Raw genomic sequence first — 22,782 nt, forward strand, 5'->3', positions numbered from 1 at the left:
AAAGTCATATGAATCGGGCCCGGACAGGTCTGCCTTGGGAAAGCCTTCCTGATTCAAGGCACCCTAGCCCAAGAAGCCCCCTCAGTGGGGCTCGAGGGCCACTGACTAATATTTTAACAGATGGGCAGGTCCGCCCTGAGATGCAAGTGATACTATCGCTGGCTCTCTTCCAAGACCAGTTAAACACATTTTTATTCTCCCAGGGGTTTTTTTGGTTTTCTTTACAGGGGATTGATCTGCTACGAGTACTATAGCTGTAGTACTGCTGAAGATGGATCTGCTGCCAAGTCATAGATAGCTCAGCTGCAAATCTTTTTTTTTTTTATCGAATAAATTTTATTAGTATTTTCCACACAACAACAACACGAAAAAATATCGAAAAATAACAATACACAACACACAAAAACCAACATTCGAAAAACTAAAAAAGCAACGACTAAAAAAACCAAAACAAATCCATATCTTACAAGTTAATAATATAAACACTAAAAAAAAAAGTTTTGTTTTGTAGCTCAGCTGCAAATCTATTGTTCTGCTGAATTATGATGATTGCTTTAAATACTGATTATGCTTATCTGTATCGGGGGGAGTTTCTGGGAACTGGTATGAAGTGTTCCCTGATGCTCATCCCCACTAACAGCCACTGGACCCAGATGTGGGCAACAAGATCTGGCCACTGGCCAGATCATTATTCTCCCCCCCCCCCCCGTTTGGCCCAGCATGATGGGCAATGGTACAGCCTGCAAAGCTCTTGACAATCAGCTGACTGTCACCTCTTGCAAAGCCCTGTGCCACAGATCAGCTGATCACTGCTGCCTGGAAACACCCCCATGGCCAAGCCAGGTCTTCACCTGTCCTGCACCTGACATCAGGTGGGAGCAGCTGGACCAAATAGGGAGGCCTGGTGGGTCTCATCAGACTCGCAGGCCAAAGAGTCCTCACTGCTGCCCTAGGCTAACCCAAGACAGCCAAGTCTGGGGTGGGATGGGGGAGACTGTTTCCTTCCAAACGGTTTGCTCATGCAAACCGGGCCGAGCAAGGCTTGCTTCTGTCTGCTGCAGAGGGGACTTATTCTGCTCTTGGAGGCAGAGGAGAACTCCGCTTCCCCTGAACAGGGTGCTCCATGTAGGACAGGAGTGAAGTAGCGACTGAACACCTGTATTTATAAGAGAATATAAACAGGGCAGAAGTAAGGCATGCCCTCTTGAATAATCCCCAAGCGTGGCTCACGTCCCGGAAATCTTCATCTTTCATTTTAGCTGTTAGGGGTTTGACTGATGTCAAAGTTTCCATTGCTCAGGACTGTGGGGGGGGGGAGTTGGGGGGAGAACCTGGAAGAATGGTGCATCAGTGGGGGTTCTTGGAAAGGAGCCGGGACTTGAGTTGCCCCTTCCGCAAGCATCATTTCCTACCTCCCCTAGCCCAAACGCTTCACCCTTCCCTTCCACAACCACTGAATTCTTGACCGCTTCCTCCCACCCAGCACTGCGAGCGGCACATCCACGCCTTGCAGAATCGCATCCTGGAGCTGCAGCAGCAGCTGGCCGTCGCCGTCTCGGCGGACAAGAAGAAAGACAGCATGATAGAGCAGCTGGATAAGGTGAGCCTTCGACACGACAGGTGTGTGGCTGAGATGCCCAGAGAGAGGCTGGCCCAGGAGGAGGGGCAGCAGGTGGCTTGGAGCTGGAGCATCATTGCTGGAGCCATGGGGAGCCCAGGGCATGGAGGCAGGAGGCCTCTGAATACAAGAGACTGGGGACTGCAGGCGAGGAGAGCTCTGCTGCTGCTGCTGTACTCAGGTCCTGCTTGTGGACCGCAGTGAGAAGAGGATGGTGGACTAGATGGGCCTCATCTGGCAGAGCTCCTTTCAACCTTTTTACATGTAGCAGCTGCTGGTCTTAGCAACTGCAGGGAGGGCAGTTCTTTACAATCTTCTGACCCCTGGGGTGCAGGAACCTTTGGTCCTCCCAGCTGAACTACAACTCCCGCCAGTCCCAGCAAAGCACAGCCCAATAGTTGGGGGTGATGGGAGCTGCAGTTCAGCAGCGTCTGGAGGACCAAAGGTTCCCCACACTGGCAGTAGCTTCTCCCTACCGCAGCCCTGAATGCTACACTCTTTTTAGCAAAGCCTGATGACTGGGGCTGTTTCAAAGGCAGAACTTGCAGCACCTGCCCAGGTCAACAACTTAGCCCATTCATTCATTCATTCTATTTCTAGGCCACTTTCGACTCGCATATCACAAACCAGCTTACAAACAATAACGTAGCATCACAATTGCAACGTGGATCCTATAGAATAATTAACGAATCCTCAGTAAAGCAATTGCAAATCACCAGCGAAATGAGGACCTCCTATAAAACGCTGTTAACAAAACAGCTAAAAAATACGCAAATTGGCAGAGCCACAACGAAGGTCATATTATAAGATTCACAAAGCATTACAGCTCTCATAATCCACAAAACAATGTTGTTGTTGTTTAGTCGTTTAGTCGTGTCCGTCTCTTTGTGACCCCATGGACCAGAGCACGCCAGGCACTCCTGTCTTCCACTGCCTCCCGCGGTTTGGTCAAACTCATGCAGGTAGCTTTGAGAACACTGTCCCACCATCTCGCCCTCTGTCGTCCCCTTCTCCTTGTGCCCTCCATCTTTCCCAACATCAGGGTCTTTTCCAGGGAGACTTCTCTTCTCATGAGGGGGCCAAAGTTTTGGAGCCTCAGCTTCAGGATCTGTCCTTCCAGTGAGCACTCAGGGCTGATTTCCTTCAGAATGGAGAGGTTTGATCTTCTTGCAGTCCATGGGACTCTCAAGAGTCCTCCAGCACCAGAATTCAAAAGCATCCATTCTTCGGCGATCAGCCTTCTTGATGGTCCAGCTTTAATATTAACCATTAATATTAACAATATTAATATTAGCAAACTCGCAACCGAAAACAAACTAAGGACTGTCGAATTCACACACACACACTTTCTTCATACTGCAGAGGTGCCTGTTGCATCCCAGGCTTGAACAAGGATCTCGGGTGTTTCCCAGAGAGCCCCTCTACCTTGCTTGCTCTCTCAGGATCATTGTACGGGTCTCCAAGGTACATTTGCTGTAGGCTCAGTGCTCTAGTCACCTCTGCATATAAAGGAAACGAGAACAACCGTCATAGTGAGCATTTACCTCTGGAATGGAATTGAGCCCCCAGCTGCTTGTTGGTCAGTTCAGAACAAGGCCTGTGCAAGCAAGCAAGCAAGCAGTGGTTGAATCCAGGCCAGAAAAATGGCCTGCAGAGGCCAGTGTAGGATGTGGCTTCCAGGGGACGGAGGGGGAAATTGACTACAGTTTCGACAATACACCAGTTCTCTCTCACTGCCCAGCGAGCGAGGGATCTCTTTACAGCTGGGAAACCCCCTGGATCCCTGCGGGGTGGGGCTGGGGAGACAGCCAGTTGAGCCTCTCATTCTCCTTTCCACAGACCCTGGCCAAAGTGGTGGAGGGCTGGAACCGGCACGAGGCTGAGCGAACGGCGACGCTACGCAGGCTGCAGACGGAGAAGGAAGGGCTTGAGCAGGCGCTGGGGAAGCAGAAGGAGGTGGGGTTTTGGGCCACGGATCTCAGCAGGCAGCGAGAGGGCGGGGTTCCAGCTTCGCCCATCGGCAGGCAGGCGCATGGGGCCACCAGGAAATTTGGAGAGAGGCACTCTGCATTTTGCAGCCGCACTGGATCAACTATGAGGCAGAATGGGGCAGCCCCCTCCCTGATACTCTTGTGCACAACCCCCCTCTTTTCTGTGTTGGTGGTCAGAGCTACATTTGCCACACAGGACCCTGTGCTTGTCGCTTGAGGCTCTTCTCTGTGTCCCCCTCCCTGAGAGGTTTGATGGGTGGCAACACGAGAACAGGCCTTTTTGGTGGGGGTTCCCATGTGTGGAATGCTCTCGCCCAAGAGGCTCACCTGGCGACATCGTTATGTCTTTAGGCACCAGGCAAAAACATCCTCTTTTACTCAGTCCTTTGGCCGTTAAATAATCTATTGGGGGAGACTGTTATTATGATTACTTTATCATGATGCTTTTTATTACGTCTTTATCATTGTGCTCTGTAAAATGTGTTCTTAATGTTGTACACCACCCTGGCATCTTTTGATAAAAGGTGGTCTATAAATCAGAATAATAGTAATAATAATAATAGGCTCAGGGGGCTGCTGAATCTCTCCCATTGAGATTCGCTCTCGGTCAGGTTGACGTCTGTCTCTGGAATGGGCTAAGGGGGGGGGGCCACCACTTTGCCTTTTGCTTCAGGCAACAAAATGTCCCAGGCAGGCCTGGACGGAACCAGCAACCCATCACCCCGGGTCTAGGAAGGACGCAGCTGGGGACCCTCTCTGTCTTCGGGAAATGGCTAACTCTTCTTTCCTGTAGAAAATCTCGGAGGTGGAAGAGCGTCTCGCACAAGCCTTGTCTGCCCTCAGCCAGGAGCAGCAAGCGGCCAATCAGTTCTGCAAGGAGAAGGAGGCTCTGGTAAGAATCACCTTCCCTGAACCTTCCCAAGCCCTCGCTCCTGTGGGGTGCAGTTCTCTAATCCAGGGAGTAAGCCCCATTGGGCTCAGTGCAGCTTAGGAGTAAGCATAGAATGGCCTCCCAGGTGCCCTTCACCTTTCCAGTGTCCCTTGCCCCTTTAATAGGAGTGCAGAAGAGGAAAACAACTCACACCTGCTGAAAATCTTCTTCCACTCTGCTATTAAAGGTACAGGAACCCTGTCTTCTTTCTGCCCCCCATCATCTGGCCATATCACCATGAGAGCTGAAAAGAGCCCCACTTTTGGGGGGCAAGAGGCTGCTGACTCTCAAACGCCAAGCGGAGTTGCCTGGCGCCTCCCATTGATGCCCTTCTCGGGGCATCGTTCTGGGCTCAGGAATTGGACCCCCCGAGACCTTTCTCGCACCAGAGCTGACCAGTGCGCCCCGTCCCCCTTCCGTCCGCTCAGGAGGAGGAGAGGGCCAGGCTCTCTTGCGACTTGGAGGAGGAGCGTCGGCAGGTGCGCAGCCTGGAGGCGGAGTGGAACCTGGAGCGCCGGCAGCAGGAGACCCTGCGGGCCACGCTGGAGGAGCAGCAGAAGGCGTGGGCCCAGCGCGAGAGGCAGCTGGAGCAGCAGCAGCAGGTCCTGCAGGAGGAGAGCCGCTCCCAGATGGACAAGGAGAAGGTGAGAGAGTGAGAGACTCCTCCCAGGCCTTCCAAATCCCTTGCAGGGGCGGTTTCTCCCCCCATTTAAGAGTACAATCAAAAGCATGGGTAGGCAAACTAAGGCCTGGGGGCCGGATCTGGCCCAATCGCCTTCTAAATCCAGTCCACAGATGGTCTGGGAATCAGCGTGTTTTGACATGAGTAGAATCTGTGCTTTTATTTAAAATGCACCTCTGGATTATTTGTGGGGCCTGCCTGGTGTTTTCACATGAGTAGAATGTGTAGTTTTATTTAAAATGCATCTCTGGGTTATTTGTGGGGCATAGGAATTCATTCATTTTTTTCCTTCAAAATATAGTCCGGCCCCCCACAATCACTGAGGGCAGTGGACCGGCCCCCTGCTGAAAAAGTTTGCTGACACCTGATCAAAAGCTTTGCCTCGCAGGCAGTTTCTTACACTAGAATTCATGGACACCCTCTGAAGTTATTACCCATAGTTGCACTTAAATATATACATGGTTCTTGTCATTGTAAATGGCATGGCCAAAGGAAATGGGATGTAGAGAGGTCAGCCTGTGACCATTCACAGGAAACAGTAATTGATAACACAGACATTCTGGCATCGGCGTTAGCATTAGCAAATGTTAAAGTAAAAGCACTGTGCCAGTTCTATTAACTGTGAGTCGAGTTGGAAACTTAGTAGGTTAACTTGAGAATAAGCCTACACTTGAGATTAAGCCTAAATTTGAGAATAAGCCTAAACTTGGATTAAGAACGCTGCAAACCTGGAAGTAGGTGTTTTGGTTTGTGAACTTTGCCTTGGAAGCAGAACATGTTCCGCTTCCTGTTGAGGGTGTTCCGTTTGTAAATTGAGTCCCCTGCTGGTACGGGAAAGCACACCTTGGTTTAAGAACGCTTTGGTTTAAGAACAGATTTCCGGAACGGATTAAGTTTGTAAACCAAGGTACCACTGTAGTTCGACTTTGGACAATTTAATTTTTTAAAAGAGAGCTGGTTGCAATCCTGAGCTTACTTGCTAGCAAGCGATTCTCACCAAATTCCACGGGTAATACTATTTTTTATCATTTAAACAATGCTCATCAGTGTGCATAGAATGGCTCCTCCCCTCCTGAGCTTACAATATAAGCTCAGACAAGGCAGCCTCCTATATTCCTATCCCCTTTTAAATCTCTCCTACCCTGTCTTGGCCCTCTTTCAGAAGGACTCAGCCCCACCCTGGCTGTCCTGCTCCAGACTCCTACCTTCATTTTTTTACTGAGGCTGTAGCAGGCAGGCTCAATATGGAGAAGAGCAGCTAAGTTTCTGGGACTGCTGTAGAAAAATAAGTAGGGCTTTGAGTACTTTATTAGTAGGGTTTCTTACCTGGTTGCTTGGCTTCATTATTCCAGCACAAGGAAGGGCCACTGTCCTTCTGTAAGGAAACCCCTTCAGGAGAGGCGTGGCCTTTTCTGCCTAGTGGGCGGGGCTGACTCTGGCTCCACCTTCAAGCCATAGCCTCTTACACGGAGCACAGGGGCAGGGGAGGCCTTGCTTGCCATGGAATCCCAGGGCTGGGAAGAACTACCACCCTATGGAAGAAATCCCCACCCTATGGAGGAAAAGCGCAGGCCGCGGCGGCAGCAGCCTTCCCAGTCTGTGAGTTGTGGGGTAGAGATGTCTCATTCTGATTTGGCTGTGTGCGTACGTGGGCCAGCTGTTACCTGCAGGTCCACGTCTAATCTTGGTTAACAGGACGAGGAAAGAACTGCAGGAAACAATATTCATGGCTCCAGATCTGGTTTAATCACACACACCAAAGCCCCTCCTGTTTTTGCTCACTTTTCTGTTTCAAGGAGCCCTTTAATTTTTTAAAAAATATTTTTTATTGATCAGTTTCCACATAACAAATTTTAAAACCATATAGTCACATACATTATTCCCCCCTCCCTCACCTCAGTTCCCTCAGCTCCTCTCCCTGATTTCTCTTCACATATTTCCTCTGCATATTATAAAATTGGACATAGCCTTACATATCTATCCATCATGTTGTCAACCAATAAATTTGTGTACTTTTATTCAAAACCTGCCAAGGAGTCGAATTCATTTTGTTGTCTTTTTAAATAATTTGTAAAAAGTTCCCATTCCTCCTTAAAGTCACAGCTGTCCTTGTCTCGCAATGTGTAAGTCAAAGATATATTCCTCTATTTTACAATTTTTTCCCTTCCCTTTCTTATGCAATTCTGAAAAGTATTTTACAAATGCTGCTCTTATTTCCTTCATCTTGTCTGTGATCTTTAATTTTTAAGGTTTCTAGTCCTCAGTGATTCAGAGAAAAGCTTTAAAAATATTCTGCTGCTCAGAAGCGGGATTCCCGCAAACGTCCCTCGTCTGACTCCTGTGACTTACCGCTCCTGTGTTGTGCCCTTTAATAGCTAAGGCAGGCCTTGCAATGCATTTACTCCCTAAATGATTGTTTTGCCACCACTGAGAGCGTCAGGTGAACAGCACCTGCTAGACTAGGCCAATGGTCTTCTCTAACCCTGCATCGTGTTGCTCTTGGTGGCCTATCAGATGCCACAAGCAGGGTGTCGCTATACTAGCCTGCTCCCCCTTGTGTTCTCTTGCAACTAGTCTTCGGAGGCAGCATCCTGTCTCTTAACCTGGAGGGGTTTGTTGTCGTGATCTGTGATCTTCAGATGAAGGGCAGTATACAAATTAGGTAGATAAATAGCTAGCCAGCCGTCATGGCTCATAGCCCTTAAATAGTCAGGGAGGGACCATGGCTCAGTTGCAGAACATCTGCATTGGATGCAGAAGGCACAGGATTCGTCCCTGGTGGCTTATCCCACAAGCATCTGGCTTGGCCACTGTGAGAACAGGATGGTGGACTGCCTGGGCCATTGGCCTTATCCAACAGCCAGGGACTCCTGACATTCCTGTCTAGGTTGGGTTACGAATGTCCCCTACCTGAAACTTCGGAGAGTGGCTGCCAGTCAGTGTAGGTAGCACTGCACTAGATGGATCAGTGATCTGAGTCAGCAGCTTAGGGGAGGAGTGGGAAGGGGAGAGACCAGTTTGTTCCCACTCAGGATTTCCTTGTTTTTGCCGGTGAGGCTTCTGTGTGCGTCTCATTCTACCACTTCACTGGCAGCGATTCATCGGGTAAAGCTTTTCCAAACACTGCGCTACAGAAGGCAGTTGTTGGATTTCTGCCTCTTGGGTCGTTCCTAAAGCCACAGAGGCCTGCCAGGGGGAAAAACAACAACAGAGGGTGCAAATTTAGATGATCTTAAGTAGCATAAGGGACGCGGGTGGCGCTGTGGGTTAAACCACTGAACCTAGGGCTTGCCGATTGGAAGGTCGGCGGTTCGAATCCCCGCGACGGGGTGAGCTCCTGTTGCTCGGTCCCTGCTCCTGCCAACCTAGCAGTTCGAAAGCACGTCAAAGTGCAAGTAGATCAATAGGTACCGCTCCGGCGGGAAGGTAAACGGCGTTTCCGTGCGCTGCTCTGGTTCTCCAGAAGAGGCTTAGTCATGCTGGCCACCTGACCCGGAAGCTGTACACCGGCTCCCTTGGCCAATAAAGCGAGATGAGCGCCGCAACTCCAGAGTCGGCCACGACTGGACCTAATGATCAGGGGTCCCTTTACCTTTTAAGTAGCATAAGAAACCATTTTGCTAGGAATAAAATAAAAGCCTTCACTCTTTTCTGCTACACTTCCTTGCTGCTGTAGTCAGCCTTGTAATTCTGGATTCAGATTATTCCCACCTGTCATAGTCTAAACATGGCGTTTGTGATGAGCGGAAAGCCTCGGCAGATGATCTGGGAGGCTCCTGGCCTCTGCTTTGTTTGAGTTAATTCCTAATTCCTAGTTCTGCACAATATATACGCAGGTGGCCAGTCCCAAGTGGGAACAGACTGAAAAGCGAAGCCTTCTTGCCTCTCTCTCCCTTCGAGACGAATAGTAAACTGATCCAGCTGCCGCACAGATTTTATGTTGTTATTTTGCATGCAGCCATTGAGCGGGTTGCCCTGAGACCCTTGCTTTGGGAGGGAGGGGCAGCGATGAGAAGGGGTTTCCCCAGGGGGACGGATCCTTTCCCTCACATTTAGGCAGAACCCAGGTTGCTTCAGAGTTGCCCTTGAAAATCTGGGACGGTTCAGACACGGCTTTCAATGGTATTTGTTGCTCAGGGAGAGGATGCCGAGTGGGGGGTGCGGGGGCACACAACACCGCAAGCTAGGAATGCAGTTGGGAGGCAGGCTTTGTGGGGAGATGGTGGTGGGGTGTTTGGAGTCTCAGCAGCTTCTTTCACCAGATGTCAAAGAGAACAACAACTACCAGACTTTTAGAAGACATCTGAAGGCAGCCCTGTCTAGGGAAGCTTTTAATGTTTGATGGATTACTGCATTTTAATATTTTGTTGGAAGCCGCCCAGAGTGGCTGGGGAAGCCCAGCCAGATGGGCAGGGTATAAATAATAAATTATTATTATTATTATTATTATTATTATTATTATTACTACTACTACTACTACTACTACTACTACTACTACCACTACTGCTATTATTATTATTAGGTAAAGGTAAAGGGACCCCTGACCATTAGGTCCAGTCGTGGCCGACTCTGGGGTTGCGGCGCTCATCTCGCTTTATTGCCCGAGGGAGCCGGCGTACAGCTTCCGAGTCATGTGGCCAGCATGACTAAGCCGCTTCTGGCGAACCAGAGCAGCGCACGGAAACACTGTTTACCTTCCCATCGGAGCGGTACCTATTGATCTACTTGCACTTTGAGGTGCTTTTGAACTGCTAGGTTGACAGGAGCAGGGACCAAGCAACGGGAGCTCACCCCGTCGCGGGGATTCGAACCACCGACCTTCTGATCGGCAAGCCCTAGGCTCTGTGGTTTAACCCACAGCACCACCTATTATTATTATTCAGTGCGTACCCTACTTCTCCTCCTCCTCACCCCTTGTCTAGGCAGTGGCCCAGCGCGAAGCTCAGAAAGCGTCCGACGCCCAGCGTGTCCTGGCCTCGGTGCAGTCGGAAGTTCAAGGGCTGGAGGCCGAGCTGGAGGCCATGCGCCGAGAGAGAGACAACCTGAAGATGGAGATGAGTTTGGTGAAGGTAAGGTGGGCAGCGGCCTTCCCAAGCAAGGGTGCTGCTTTTGGGGTGGGTGGGGGAACCGCAGCAAATATGAGAGTTCAGACATTTTGCGCAAAAGGAAGTCCTCTTCCATGCAGTGCGTAAACTACGGAACTCCCTCCCACAGGAGGCGATGATGGCCACCAACCTAAAAAAGGGTTAGATAAATTCATGGAGGAGAGGACTACTGATGGCCATTAGCCATGATGGCTTGCTCTGCCTCCAGACTGGGAGGCAGTAATGCTTCTGAATGCCAGTTGCTGGAAGCCATAGGAAGGGAGAGAAGCTCTTGGGCTCAGATCCTGTTTGCTTGTTTCTCACAGGCATCTGGTGAAAACAGGATGCTGGACTAGGTGGGCCATGTTTGTACAGTCATACCTCTTGTTACGTTAGCTTCAGGTTACGTCTTTTCAGGTTGCGTCCCGCAGCGACCTGGAAGTACCGGAAAGGGTTACTTCCGGGTTTCGCCACTCGCACATGCGCAGAAGCGCAAAATGACGTCATGCGCAGAAGCGGCGACCTGCGCGTGCGCAGACGCGGGTTGCGTTCTCTTCAGGTTGCGAACGGGGCTCCGGAATGGATCCTGTTTGCAACCAGAGGTACCGCTGTAATTGAACTGTATGGAAGGAGGAGTTTTGATTGCTGCAGCTTTTCGCTGCTGTGATTGCCAGTGGCGGAGCTCTGATGACGGACCTCACGCAGCACTCGCCCAGTTATCGAGTTGCTATGGCTAAAAACAATAATAATAAATTTATTGCTTATACACTGCCCTTCTGGCTGGGTTTCCCTAGGCACTTAGGGTGGCTCCCAACAGAATATTAAAAACATAATAAAACATCATGGCAAAAACATGACTAATAAAGAATACTACTACTAATAATAATAATAATGTTACAGATACAGCAGTCCCATTGAGCTGAGGTTGGTGCATGCACCTCTTTGATTCAAGGGCTTTCACCTTCAGCTGAAGTCTTTGTACCTGGCCTTTGCCAGCTCCTTGAGGACTAGGAGCATGTCAAGTCTTAAATGCAACACTAGAAGCTTGAAGTGACTTTCCCTTCCACCCCCACCCCGTCCCCTTTTGCACGTAGGCACGTTACGAGGCACAGAAGGTGAAGCTGGAGTCGGAGCTGAAGGTGGCCTTAGAGCAGCGGGTGACGGAGCGCATGGCTGAAGTTCACGAGGAGAGCTTGCGCCAGATGAGCAGCATGAGGGAGCAGCACAGGTGGGCTGGGGCTCTAGGCCCTTCTGTGCCAAGCGCACCTCCAGCCAGAGGGAACCCCTGTCCTTAGATGCCAGCGCAGATAGCCAGCCCTCCTTCCTGGCTCTGGAGACGTGATAGAGGTTTATAAAATTATGCATGGCATAGAGCAAAGTCCCTCCCCTCTCATAACATTCAAAACAGAGATTTGGGACGAATAAAAGAAAGGACCTTTTCATGCAGTGCATAGTTGGAACTGTGGAAGTTGCTCCCATAAGAGGCAGTGATGTCCACCGACTTGGATGGTTTTAAAAGAGGATTAAACAACTTAAAGGAGGAGGAGGAGAGGGCTGTCGATGGCTACTAGCCATGATAGGTACGCTTGCAGGTTTCCCACAGGCATCGGCTACTTGTGAGAACAGGATGTGGAGCAGATGGGCCCTGATCTAATAATAATAATAATAATAATAATAATAATAATAATAATAATAATAAATTTTATTTATACCCTGCCCTTCCCGGTTCAGAAAACCGGGCTCAGGGCGGCTAACAACAAATTTAAAACACTTAATTGGTGCAACAAAAAAACAGCATAAAATACAGTATAAAACGTGAATAACAATAAATTCAGAATTAAAAAATCAATTTAGGTGGGAAATCCATCCAATAAACATTAGATGATCACCAGGGCTAGCTGGCTAAATTAGTCCTATTTGGGCCAGCGAGGAGACGGGGGGAGAATTAACTGCGGGATCCCAGAACAGGTAATCTTCATAAAAAGGGGAGGGGGAGGGAGGGAAGGGGAATAAAAGATCAGGCTAAGTTCAAATTGAAAGCCAGGTGGAATAGCTCTGTCTTACAGGCCCTGCGGAAGGAAGTTAAATCCTGCAGGGCCATGGTCTCATGGGACAGAGCATTCCACCAGGTCGGAGCCATCCCTTGCTTTCATAATAAAGTCTTTTCCTAAGGTTCCCCACCCTCAGTTACTGACTGTGCTAGGGGAACGGAGTGCAGGATAAGATGGCTCCTTCTTGAGCCCATCCCTTCCTTTTTCACTCAATGCTGCTGCTTGGGGAGCCATCGATGTCTTGGATTTAAGCCAGAAGTTCTTGTTTTTGGAGTCTGACCCCTTTCCTTCCCTTGGCAGGAAGCAGCTGCTGGAGCTGAGCGGCCACCATGAGAAAGAGCTGGCCAGCCAGCTAGCCCAGTTCAAAGCCGACCTGGCGGAGAGGGAGGAGAGGCAGAGGCACCTGGCGGAGGACTACGAGTGCAGGTATCTGGAAGCGGGGCGAGGGGGAGGTCTTTCTGGGGGTGCTGGGGAAGCTATGTGTGGAGCCAGAGAGAAGGGGAAGGAGGGCTGGGTGGTGTCTGGTTTTCAACATTGCGATATATCACCAGCTAAACATTGTGGTATATCAATATATCACAATGTCTCAAATAAGGCTGGAACTATGTAGGGGCAAGCAGGCTGATGCCCTGGCAACTGGACGTTTAGGGGTCTGGTACATGTTTTACGGGTGGCGCTGTGGGTTAAACCACAGAGCCTAGGACTTGCCAATCAGAAGGTTGGTGGTTCGAATCCCCACGACGGGGTGAGCTCCTGTTGCTCGGTCCCTGCTCCTGCCAACCTAGCAGTTTGAAAGCACGTGAAAAAGTGCAAGTAGATAAATAGGTATCACTCCGGCGGGAAGGTAAATGGCGTTTCCGTGCGCTGCTCTGGTACACCAGTAGCGGCTTAGTCATGCTGGCCACATGACCCGGAAGCTGTACGCCGGCTCCCTCAGCCAATAAAGCGAAATGAGCCCCGAAACCCCAGAGTCAGCCACGATTGGACCTAATGGTCAGGGGTCCCTTTACCTTTATGTACAGTGGTACCTCGGGTTAAGAACTTAATTCATTCTGAAGGTCCGTTCTTAACCTGAAACTGTTCTTAACCTGAAGCACCACTTTAGCTGCTGGGGCTGCCGCACCGCCAGAGCACAATTTCTGTTCTCATCCTGAAGCAAAGTTCTTAACCCGAGGTACTATTTCTGGGTTAGCGGAGTCTGTAACCTGAAGCGTCTGTAACCTGAAGCGTCTGTAACCTGAAGCGTCTGTAACCCGAGGTACCACTGTAGAGGCAAACAGGGTAATGCCCTGGCAACTGGATATTTAGGGGTCTGATACATTTTTTTTTACTTTTTACATACCTTTAACTGTTATTTTATAGTCAGTGCCATGAGGCGACAGGAATCAGGAGAGAAGCACATGCACACACACGATATATCGCCATGTTGAATATTATGAAGCTGTTTCTATGATGTGGAGGGCTGTCCTAGAACCATGGTGTCTTTCCCACCCACCCCATAACCCCACCCAGGATCTCCAAGCAGCAAGAGGAGATTCGGGAACTGCAGGCCAAGTCTCGGCGGCTGGAGATGCAGCGAGCGGAGATGATGAGCCAGTTCCAGGCTATGATGAAGGCGCACTGGAATGAGGCCCTGCGCCTCTTCACCAGTAGCAGCCCAGCCTCCCCACAGCCCGACACCAAAGCCCAGCAGCAGCAACAGCAGGTGAGAGCCTCATTGTCACTGTAAGCAGAGCTGTCCTCACTCCTGGCTCTCCCGGCTTTGACCCTAACCAGAAATGTAAATGCTTCAGGACAAGAGTGTGAGGGCAGCCTTTGCCAACACAACACTGCCCACGTGGAAAAACAGAAAATATTTTTTTTTAAAAAAAAACCCCACTGCCCAGATGTTTTGTTTTGTTTTTTTTTATAAAATTTTTATTGGTTTTTCAACACATATTAAAAGACAAAACAACACAATACATAAACAAACAAACATATAAACACGTATAATTTCTTAACCTTTCTTTCCTAAAACCTTCTTTCAGCGACTTCCCCATACCTCCCCTTTCTGCATCCCTGTTTTAAATCCTTCCAGCAACCCCTAATTTCAATTTCTTTAACTCTTTCTTTAACTCTTTTTTTTTCGTATCCAATTGTTTGTCACTGCAATTCTATTTTGCATTACCCAAGACATTTTAACATTCATTAATTTTACAACAATTCTTAAGATAAACTTTAAATTTCTTCCAGTCTTCTTCCACCGTCTCTTTCCCTTGGTCACGGATTCTGCTTTCTGAAGCTGGCGCCTTCCTAGCTTTCCAAACTGCAACTCCCAGCTGGCAACTACCGCCACTTGCTTCCCTTTCTTCTGGACATGGGGTGTCTCTCCTTGGAGTTCAGCCATGGCTGGGAGTTTTAGAGGGCGCCAGCTTGGGTGGGGTGGGGTGGGGTGGCAGCAGCGACTACTACTGTTGTTGTTTAGTCGTTTAGTCGTGTCCGCCTCTTCGTGACCCCCTGGACCAGAGCACGCCAGGCACTCCTGTCTTCCACTGCCTCCCGCAGTTTGGTCAGACTCATGTTTGTAGCTTCGAGAATACTGTCCCGCCATCTCGTCCTCTGTCGTCCCCTTCTCCTTGTGCCCTCCATCTTTCCCAACATCAGGGTCTCTTCCAGGGGGTCTTCTCTTCTCATGAGGTGGCCAAGGTATTGGAGCCTCAGCTTCACGATTTAGCAACTGCTAAAACTGACTCCTGCCCCCACATCCCTTTGCCGTACGTGAACACTGTGTCTTACCTGAACTATATTGCTTCGCTCTTCTGAAGCATCTGGAGGGTGGTGAAGGCAGGGCTGGGAGAAAGAGCTCGGGATTCCTGGTTTGACTCTTGGGCTTGGAACTCACTGAGTGACCTTAGGCCAGTCTCCCCCACCCTCCGAAGCCTCACCTGCAGTAGCAGCTTCACAACGCTATCCTGGTTAATTGATTTATCCGTATCGTAAAACCTTTATTGGCATCACATACAGCATCCAAAACAAATCAATGCGGAATTACCACTTCCTCAGTGGCACAAAACATTTGCTAAAAGAAAGGAGGCAGAGCAGTCTATTGTCACATCTCTAGGTCTCCAGGGAGACCAGACGTCTGCAGTGTATTACGACGACAAATAACCAAATAGAGATATTTAGCCACTAGCTTGGTGAGCTCCTGATCATTCCCCAGGAATAGAAAATGTATGACCTCGGACTCTGGTTTCTGTTTGGGGATATAGAGTTGATCTAGAAATTGCTGGCGGAGATCAGCATACAGTTTACAATTGAAAACCATGTGTGAGGGTTTCCACCGGGTGGTCTTCACCTGGGCAAGTTCTTTCTCCTTCCATCCTGCCTGAGAACCTTCCCCAAAGGAGGTTTGATGGACTTGAATTAAACCTGGCCAGCGAAAATGCCCTTCTTTCTTGAGGGTTAAGCAGAAATTCAGGGTAATTGTGGTTAGTTTCATGTGCCCGAGAAAGTTGGAAATAAAGAGGGGGGCATGTTTTCACTGCTGCTACTGTTAGTTCTTGGCGTTCAATATCCCACAACCTAGTTAGTTTGTTTATTGCATTTTAATGCCACTTTTTCCTCCGCGGAGCTCAAGGTCGTGTGCAGGGCTCCCCCCCCCATTTTATCCTCACAATAACCCTGTGAGGTAGGTTAGGCTGAGGGGCAGCAACTGAACCAGGCATCCAGTGTGCTTCATGGCTTAAGTGGGGATTCAAACACTGGTGAATCGCAGCAAGATCAACGTTGCAAAATTTCCAGAGCTCGCTTGCCTTTGAGCAGATCCTTTGTAAAATTCACCAGGCTCTAAGAACCCTGTAGATTCATGTTGCTGCTCAATTTCCATTGTGTGAAGAATGACTACTTTCCTTTTAGCTCCTCCTCTGAGAATCCTCTGGAAAAACAATCTCTCAAAGGACCTGTTGATGGCATTTTACCATTGCACCGTGGAGAATGTATTAACTTATGGTCTGTGTGTGTGGTTTGGGAGCTGCACGGCCAGGGAAAAAACAATGCTACCCAGGGTTGTAAAGACTGCAGAGGGAATAATTGGGTGCACTCTTCCCACCATGAATCAAATCTATGCTGCCAGGTGCCATAAGAAAGCGGCAGAGATTGTGCAGGATAGTACGCACCCAGGAAATGATCTCTTTCAGCTTCTGCCTTCTGGAAGAAGGTATAGGGTTATAAAGACTAGGACTAGCCGCCTGAGAAACAGTTTCTACACAAATGCAATTCTGGTTCTAAATGCAGCATAGGGGGTCTTTATAGTATAGTGTATCTTAAAATGGGGTTTCAGAGTTTTTAGGGGTTTTTGAATGTTTTATGTAGTAGTTTTATATAGTTTTTCAATTTCATTGTTCTGCATGGGACAATGACAATAAAGATATCGTATAGGGTGCTTTATTGAGGAGGAGGGGACTGACCAGTGCTGCCTTCGGAGCTCGCTGTCTCTTAACCCCTTGCCCTCCTTCCATAGGACACCCCCTCCAACCTGGAGCTTCCGCAGCCCTCCGAATCGCTGACGAAGACCCAGAAGGCGGAATCTCTTGGGAGCAGCCAAGGGGCAGGGGACTGCGAGGGGTCGGCATGGGCGCAGGCGGTCCCCCTCCAGCCTGCCGCCCAGCGCAGCTCTTCGCGGGGCCCGCCGGACGCCCCCGAGAAGTCCCTGCAGGATGCTTACCGCCATCTGCTCCCCCTGCTCCCAGACATGGGGCGTCTCTCCTCGGAGTTCAGCCACGTTTTCAACTACAGCCTCCTCAGCCAGCCGGGCTTCCAGCAGCTGGAACCGCAGGTGGACAGCTCTGTAGCAGGTGTGCGTTGGGTCAAGTCCAGTAATAAGTCCATGCGAAGGTCACCTCCAGGCTTGACTACTGTAATTTGCTCTACGCGGGGCTGCCCTTGAAGCTGTCCCAGAAACTCCAGCGGGTGCAGAATGCTGCAGCGAGGCTCCTCACGGGGTCTCTGCCATGGGAGCATATTCACCCAGTGCTTTTCAAGCTGCATTGGCTCCCGGTGGAGTACATGGTCAGATTTAAGCTGCTGGTTTTTACTTTTAAAGCCCTTCACGGCCTAGGACCCTTGTACCTACGGGACCGCCTCTCCCGGTATGCCCCACGGACGACCTTAAGGTCATATATAGCAACACCCTAGAGGTCCCGGACCCTAAGGAAGTTAGATTAGCCTCAACCAGAGCCAGGGCCTTTTCAACACTGGCTCCGGCCTGGTGGAACACTCTGTCTCTTGAGACCAGGGCCCTGCGGGATCTGATCTCTTTCCGCAGGGCCTGTAAGACAGAGTTGTTCCGCCTGGCCTTTGGCTCAGAATCAGTTTGATTCCCTCCCCCTTTTTCTTTTTCCCTTTCTCCTCCTATGATGAGATTGCTCCCTAATTGTTTTAATGTTGTATCTTAATCTTTTAAATTGCATTTCAATGAACTGGTTTTTATTATTGGTTGTTAGCCGCCCTGAGCCCGGTCTTGGCTGGGGAGGGCGGGGTATAAATAAAAAGTTGCTGTTGTTGTTGTTGTTATTATTATTATTATTATTATTATTATTATTATTATTATTAATTTCAATGGATCTGCTCACGAGAAAAACGTAGCGTCATTTAATACCACCCATTGTGAGGACTTTTGTTAATGTCATTGTGGAACAACTGCAGGTTTTTTGAAAATATATATTGGCCGAAGTGTCAGGCCCGTCGATTTCTCTTCTTTGTTATTTGACTTGCATTCATGCTTTGGAAATATTTTATCTGTATGGCTGCCCTTCATAAAGGCATGAAAACATAGAAATTGTCGGGTCATCCTAGTCCAAGCCTGCAGTGCAGGGATCACAGCTGAAGAATCCCTGACATGCATGTGTGAATTTTACCTGGAAGTAGGTGGTTTTAAAAAAAAGAAAGTTAAAATGCAAGGGGACTGAAAGTGTCAAGTGATTTGCCCACAGTGGGCTTTTGCAACTGAGCAGATATTTAAACCTGGGCCTCCCATATTTCTCTGTCTCTCTCTCTCGCCTGCTTCAGGTCTGCCTTTCCACCCTGATAACCTGGCGGAGCACCCGTTCACAGACGACACAGATGAGACCGTGACTGAGGCAGCAGGCCACGAGGGAGAGACCCTCCAGCAGAGCAGTTTGGAGGGTGGAGCTCAAGTGCCTCAGCCCGACTTGAATTACTACTTGCGTTTGGTGTGTGTCGCCGTGATCCTAATCTCTGCTCTTTCTCTTTTCAGTCTGTAGGGGTGGGAGGGAACTGTGACGATGGGAGTCTTTCCTCGCAGGTTGGGCTGATTTCAAATCAAGCCTTCTCATCTTGAAATGCATCATCTTGGTGTAGTGGCCCTCACTCTTCTTCTGATAGGAAATTCTCTGTGGGGATAGGAGGGGACATAAAAATGGGGGGTCGAGGAAGTCTGTGTGTGTGTGTGTGAGAGAGAGAGAGAGAGAGGCCCTATTTTCATCTGAGGAATGTTGGAGGGTATGCAATGTGTGCCTTGCATCCTATATAATACAGTTGTACCTTAGAAGTCGAACGGAATCCATTCTGGAAGTCTGTTCGACTTCCAAAACGTTCGGAAACCAAAATGTGGTTTCTGATAGGCTGTAGGAAGTTCCTGCAGCCAATTGGAAGCCGCGTTCGATGTTTGGCTTCCAAAACTAGTTTGCAAACTGGAACACTCACTTCCGGGTTTGCGACGTTCTGGAGCCAAAACGTTCAAGAACTAAGCTCTTCGAAAACCAAGTTACGACTGTACTTAGCTTCAGAATCCTGATAGTGGCTCTTTTTTACACAGAAAAGCACCCTTTGACTCATGGTAAGATGGGACATAATTCAGTTTTAAGTGACTCTAAGTTTAAGGAGAGTCTGTATGTGTGTGTGTGTGTGTGTGTGTATGTGAGAGAGAGAGAGAGGCCCTATTTTCATCTGAGGAATGTTGGAGGGTATGCAATGTGTGCCTTGCATCCTATATAATACAGTTGTACCTTAGAAGTTGAACGGAATCCATTCTGGAAGTCTGTTCGACTTCCAAAACGTTCGGAAACCAAAATGTGGTTTCTGATAGGCTGTAGGAAGTTCCTGCAGCCAATTGGAAGCCGCGTTCGATGTTTGGCTTCCAAAACTAGTTTGCAAACTGGAACACTCACTTCCGGGTTTGCGACGTTCTGGAGCCAAAACGTTCAAGAACTAAGCTCTTCGAAAACCAAGTTACGACTGTACTTAGCTTCAGAATCCTGATAGTGGCTCTTTTTTACACAGAAAAGCACCCTTTGACTCATGGTAAGATGGGACATAATTCAGTTTTAAGTGACTCTAAGTTTAAAGTGCATCATGGTGGTGTTAAATAAAGATTTTGTTTTTAATCGGGTTGCTTAAAAGACACTTATTCTAGGTTTACTTTATGTTATTTCAATCTTCAGTTCTTACCCACAGTGAATTCTTGGCTGTTAATTATTTCTGTAGCATAAACGTCTTAGGAGAGTAACTGCAGAAGCTTGACCGCTTCCTTGTTGATTCCTTTGGCCAAGGAGGAGATGGGTGTGTAGGAGGGAGGGAGGGAAGGATGCACACCTAACTCCTGTCTCCTCACCACTCTCCAGATTTTGGACCGCTCTGCATATGAAACTGCTGCGCAGAAGCAGGAAGGGGTCTCCACGGACAGCCCACCACCTGCTGCGAACCAGACGCAGTTCGGTAAGAGCAGGCTCCAGGCCCCTTCTCCTTCTGCACAAGGGAGCTCTGTGGTCCTCTTGTGGCTCCTGGCTGTCCCTCGCTCGCTCCCCAACCCCTTGCTGCGCCCACCTGTTGTTGGGATACTGCTAGGAAGATGGGGGCATCAGGCAGGCCCCCAGCTGGCTCTAGCCACCGGCCGGCAGCCGGTCTCCCTTGGAACAGCATCAATCAGCGACACGAGCCTCAGATGCGTTTAGAGACCCATGCACGCTCTATCAGCAGAGTGTGTAAATCTTCTCACAGCAGAAGAGGCAGACAGAGAACTGTGTAAGCATAATGTACAGCATTTTATTCAGCATAGTTCAGGAACAAAGGAAAACATGTCTGCTTCCCTTCGTCTCCAGCAAAACAGCAGGAAGCAAAAGCAATATACAAAACGGAAGTTCCCAGCAAGTGCTGGAAGTAAACAGGCATATGACAAACAACAGTCCTGCCTGTTCCCTTTTAAGGTGGAACGGAACTATATCCTAACACCTGGGGGTGGTGCATCTCCCTATGGGTGGTGGTCGCTGGCATGTTCAAGGCAGTGGCTGGAAGGGCATTCAGGGTTTGCAGAGCACTGGACGACTGCTAGCGATCTTTCTCAACCCTTACTCTGAGATCAGTACCCTGGAGAGCTTCTGCCAGTTAGCAGAGACAGTTCTGATCTAGAGAGACCAATTATTCAGACTCAGAACAGCTTTCCACCTTCCTGCCTTCTGTGGGTCTCTCCCTCTCGCAGCCGCCATCCGGTTGCTGCCGTGGGGGGAGATAGCACTCGGGGCTCATTTCACCAGCTTTGCCAGAGGCTGTGCCAACCAATCACGGTTGCAATAAGTGTTTAGAAACCAGTGGCTGTGTTTCCATTTTGATTTTCCTCTTCCCTCCCTGCTGCCTTTCCCTTGTGCATTGTGGGCTTTTGCTTTGCTTTTTTAGACTGTAAGCCCGCAGGTGGGGACTGCCTCTTTGGCCGAAGACCTGGGTGCAAGTAAATAAAGAACCAGTGCTCAAAATCTTTCCCGGCTTCCTTTCCAGGCACATCGCTGTCCTACCACGAACGGTCCACAGCCCTGTGGGATCCAGCCCAGCCGTCTGCCAGCACCATTCACATCCAGCAGCCCAGCAGTACTGCTGTCCACAAAACCAAAGTGCCTTTGCTCAAAGGTAGGTAGGCCAGGCGAGGCTGCTGGAACCCAGAAGCAGCCCTGCCCCTTTGCACCCAAGGCAAAACCCTGGTGTCTGGCCACCCCATGAGTGGCAGTGGATACCCCTCTAGTATGAATTCTGTGGGCCCATTCCCTGAACCTGCAAAATATGAGCAAGCCAGGGCTGAACTGATACTACCCTTGCTGGTACCTTTCCCGGGAAAGTCAGAGGCTCACTATGTCAGGTTCCTATTGGAAGACCGGACAGATGCTAGAACGTTAGCAGTGGCAAAGTTTTTATCGGTGGTTGCAAGAACAAATGAGCCCTATATTCTAAACAAAATGCTTGTTTAACCTGGAGGTAGGCTGTATGAATTGTGTATTGATTTGTAATGATTTGTTGGGTCTCTGGACCGTAATAAAGATTGATTGATTTTCTCCCTTTTTCCTCCGCAGCCCACGAGGGGGGGATCCTGTCCCCAAAGCAGGTCGCTGAAGTTTCACGCCTCCTGAGGCACCACCAGGCTAAAGGCAGGGCTGTGCCTTCTCCAGAGGACCTGTATAAATACTTGCGCGAGATAGGCCAGAATGGGTAAGGCTGAGGTGTGTGTGTGGGGGGTGTATTTTCCTGAGAACAACCTCTTTTTTGGGGGGTGTGTGGCAGGATTTGGATAGGGCTCCTCAAAAAATGTTGCCCTCTGCAGTGCGGGGCAGAGGAAAGAGACAGGCTTTAGGGTTTCCTGGTTTTTTATAGAAGGGGCCTGAATTTCATTGGTTTTTTTTAATAATATTTTTTATTAATTTTTAGCATACAAAAATTTTAAGACATACCACACAAATTATTATACATATGTCCTTGTTTGGATTTCCTTCAGCATCTCTGATAGCCCTTCCGTCTTGATTATTTCTCCTGCAATTCTTAACTTAATACTGCCTTTACCTTTTCTAGCAAATCATTTCTCCCTTTCCATTTTTACAATATTTCTTAAATTACTCCTCACAGAACTTCTTGTAGTCCTACAAACCTAATCCGATCATCACAAATACTTTTCAGATACTCAGTAAATTTAGTCCAGTCTTCGGTAAACCTCTGGTCCCGCCGGTCTCGGATCCTTCCTGTTAGCTTGTCTAATTCTGCGTAGTCCATCAATTTCATCCTCCATTCTTCTAATGTTGGTAGTTCTTCTTGCTTCCATTTTTGGGCCAATAATATTCTTGCTGCTGTTACTGCAGGATTTTGTACAGGATTTTGGTGGGCGGCAGGGTCAAGATGCCTGGGTTCTGTTCTGAAGCAGCATTTCCATCTTCTTCCCTTTTTTCCCCTTTTGGTGGTGGTGTTTTTGCTTCAGGACAGATGCCAAAGGCGATGCAAATCTGCAAGCGCGCCGGAACCCCAACCCCAAGCTGATTGACGCCATGAGGAAAGAGGTACGTGCGCCATTCTTTTGGAAGGGGCGGGAGAAATTCTGAGGCAGGAGTTGCTCTTTAATTTTCAGGAACGGCGGAGAAGGGGTGGGGAGGCAGGTTAACGAACCCAGGGAGCAGAAAG

The 22,782-nt window shown here is 49.1% G+C and overlaps 1 protein-coding gene across 4 annotated transcripts in view; it reads left to right on the forward strand.

The window, feature by feature from the left end:
* The window catches only part of CNTROB (centrobin, centriole duplication and spindle assembly protein), a gene marked incomplete at its 5' end in the record, with an annotated part of 32,553 nt that overhangs the window by 8,840 nt on the left and 931 nt on the right, over positions 1 to 22,782 (forward strand). Inside the window, 14 exons of one of the 4 annotated variants that reach the window (XR_014540793.1) lie at positions 1,484 to 1,600; positions 3,458 to 3,574; positions 4,403 to 4,501; positions 4,969 to 5,184; positions 10,145 to 10,291; positions 11,401 to 11,534; positions 12,658 to 12,783; positions 13,870 to 14,062; positions 16,856 to 17,189; positions 18,403 to 18,566; positions 19,977 to 20,070; positions 21,124 to 21,252; positions 21,690 to 21,836; positions 22,588 to 22,661. Coding sequence is in view for 3 of the 4 variants with exons in the window: in XM_083580851.1 (XP_083436977.1) it covers positions 1,484 to 1,600; positions 3,458 to 3,574; positions 4,403 to 4,501; positions 4,969 to 5,184; positions 10,145 to 10,291; positions 11,401 to 11,534; positions 12,658 to 12,783; positions 13,870 to 14,062; positions 16,856 to 17,189; positions 18,403 to 18,566; positions 19,977 to 20,070; positions 21,124 to 21,252; positions 21,690 to 21,825; positions 22,583 to 22,661 (2,085 nt within the window). Of the gene's footprint in view, positions 1 to 1,483; positions 1,601 to 3,457; positions 3,575 to 4,402; positions 4,502 to 4,968; positions 5,185 to 10,144; positions 10,292 to 11,400; positions 11,535 to 12,657; positions 12,784 to 13,869; positions 14,063 to 16,855; positions 17,190 to 18,402; positions 18,567 to 19,976; positions 20,071 to 21,123; positions 21,253 to 21,689; positions 21,837 to 22,582; positions 22,662 to 22,782 lie in introns of all 4 variants that reach the window. The other 3 variants (XM_083580851.1, XM_083580852.1, XM_083580853.1) reach the window with 3 other exon arrangements.

Source organism: Podarcis filfolensis (assembly GCF_964270895.1).
Source record: "Podarcis filfolensis genome assembly, chromosome: 13".
Classification (NCBI taxonomy): domain Eukaryota; kingdom Metazoa; phylum Chordata; class Lepidosauria; order Squamata; family Lacertidae; genus Podarcis; species Podarcis filfolensis.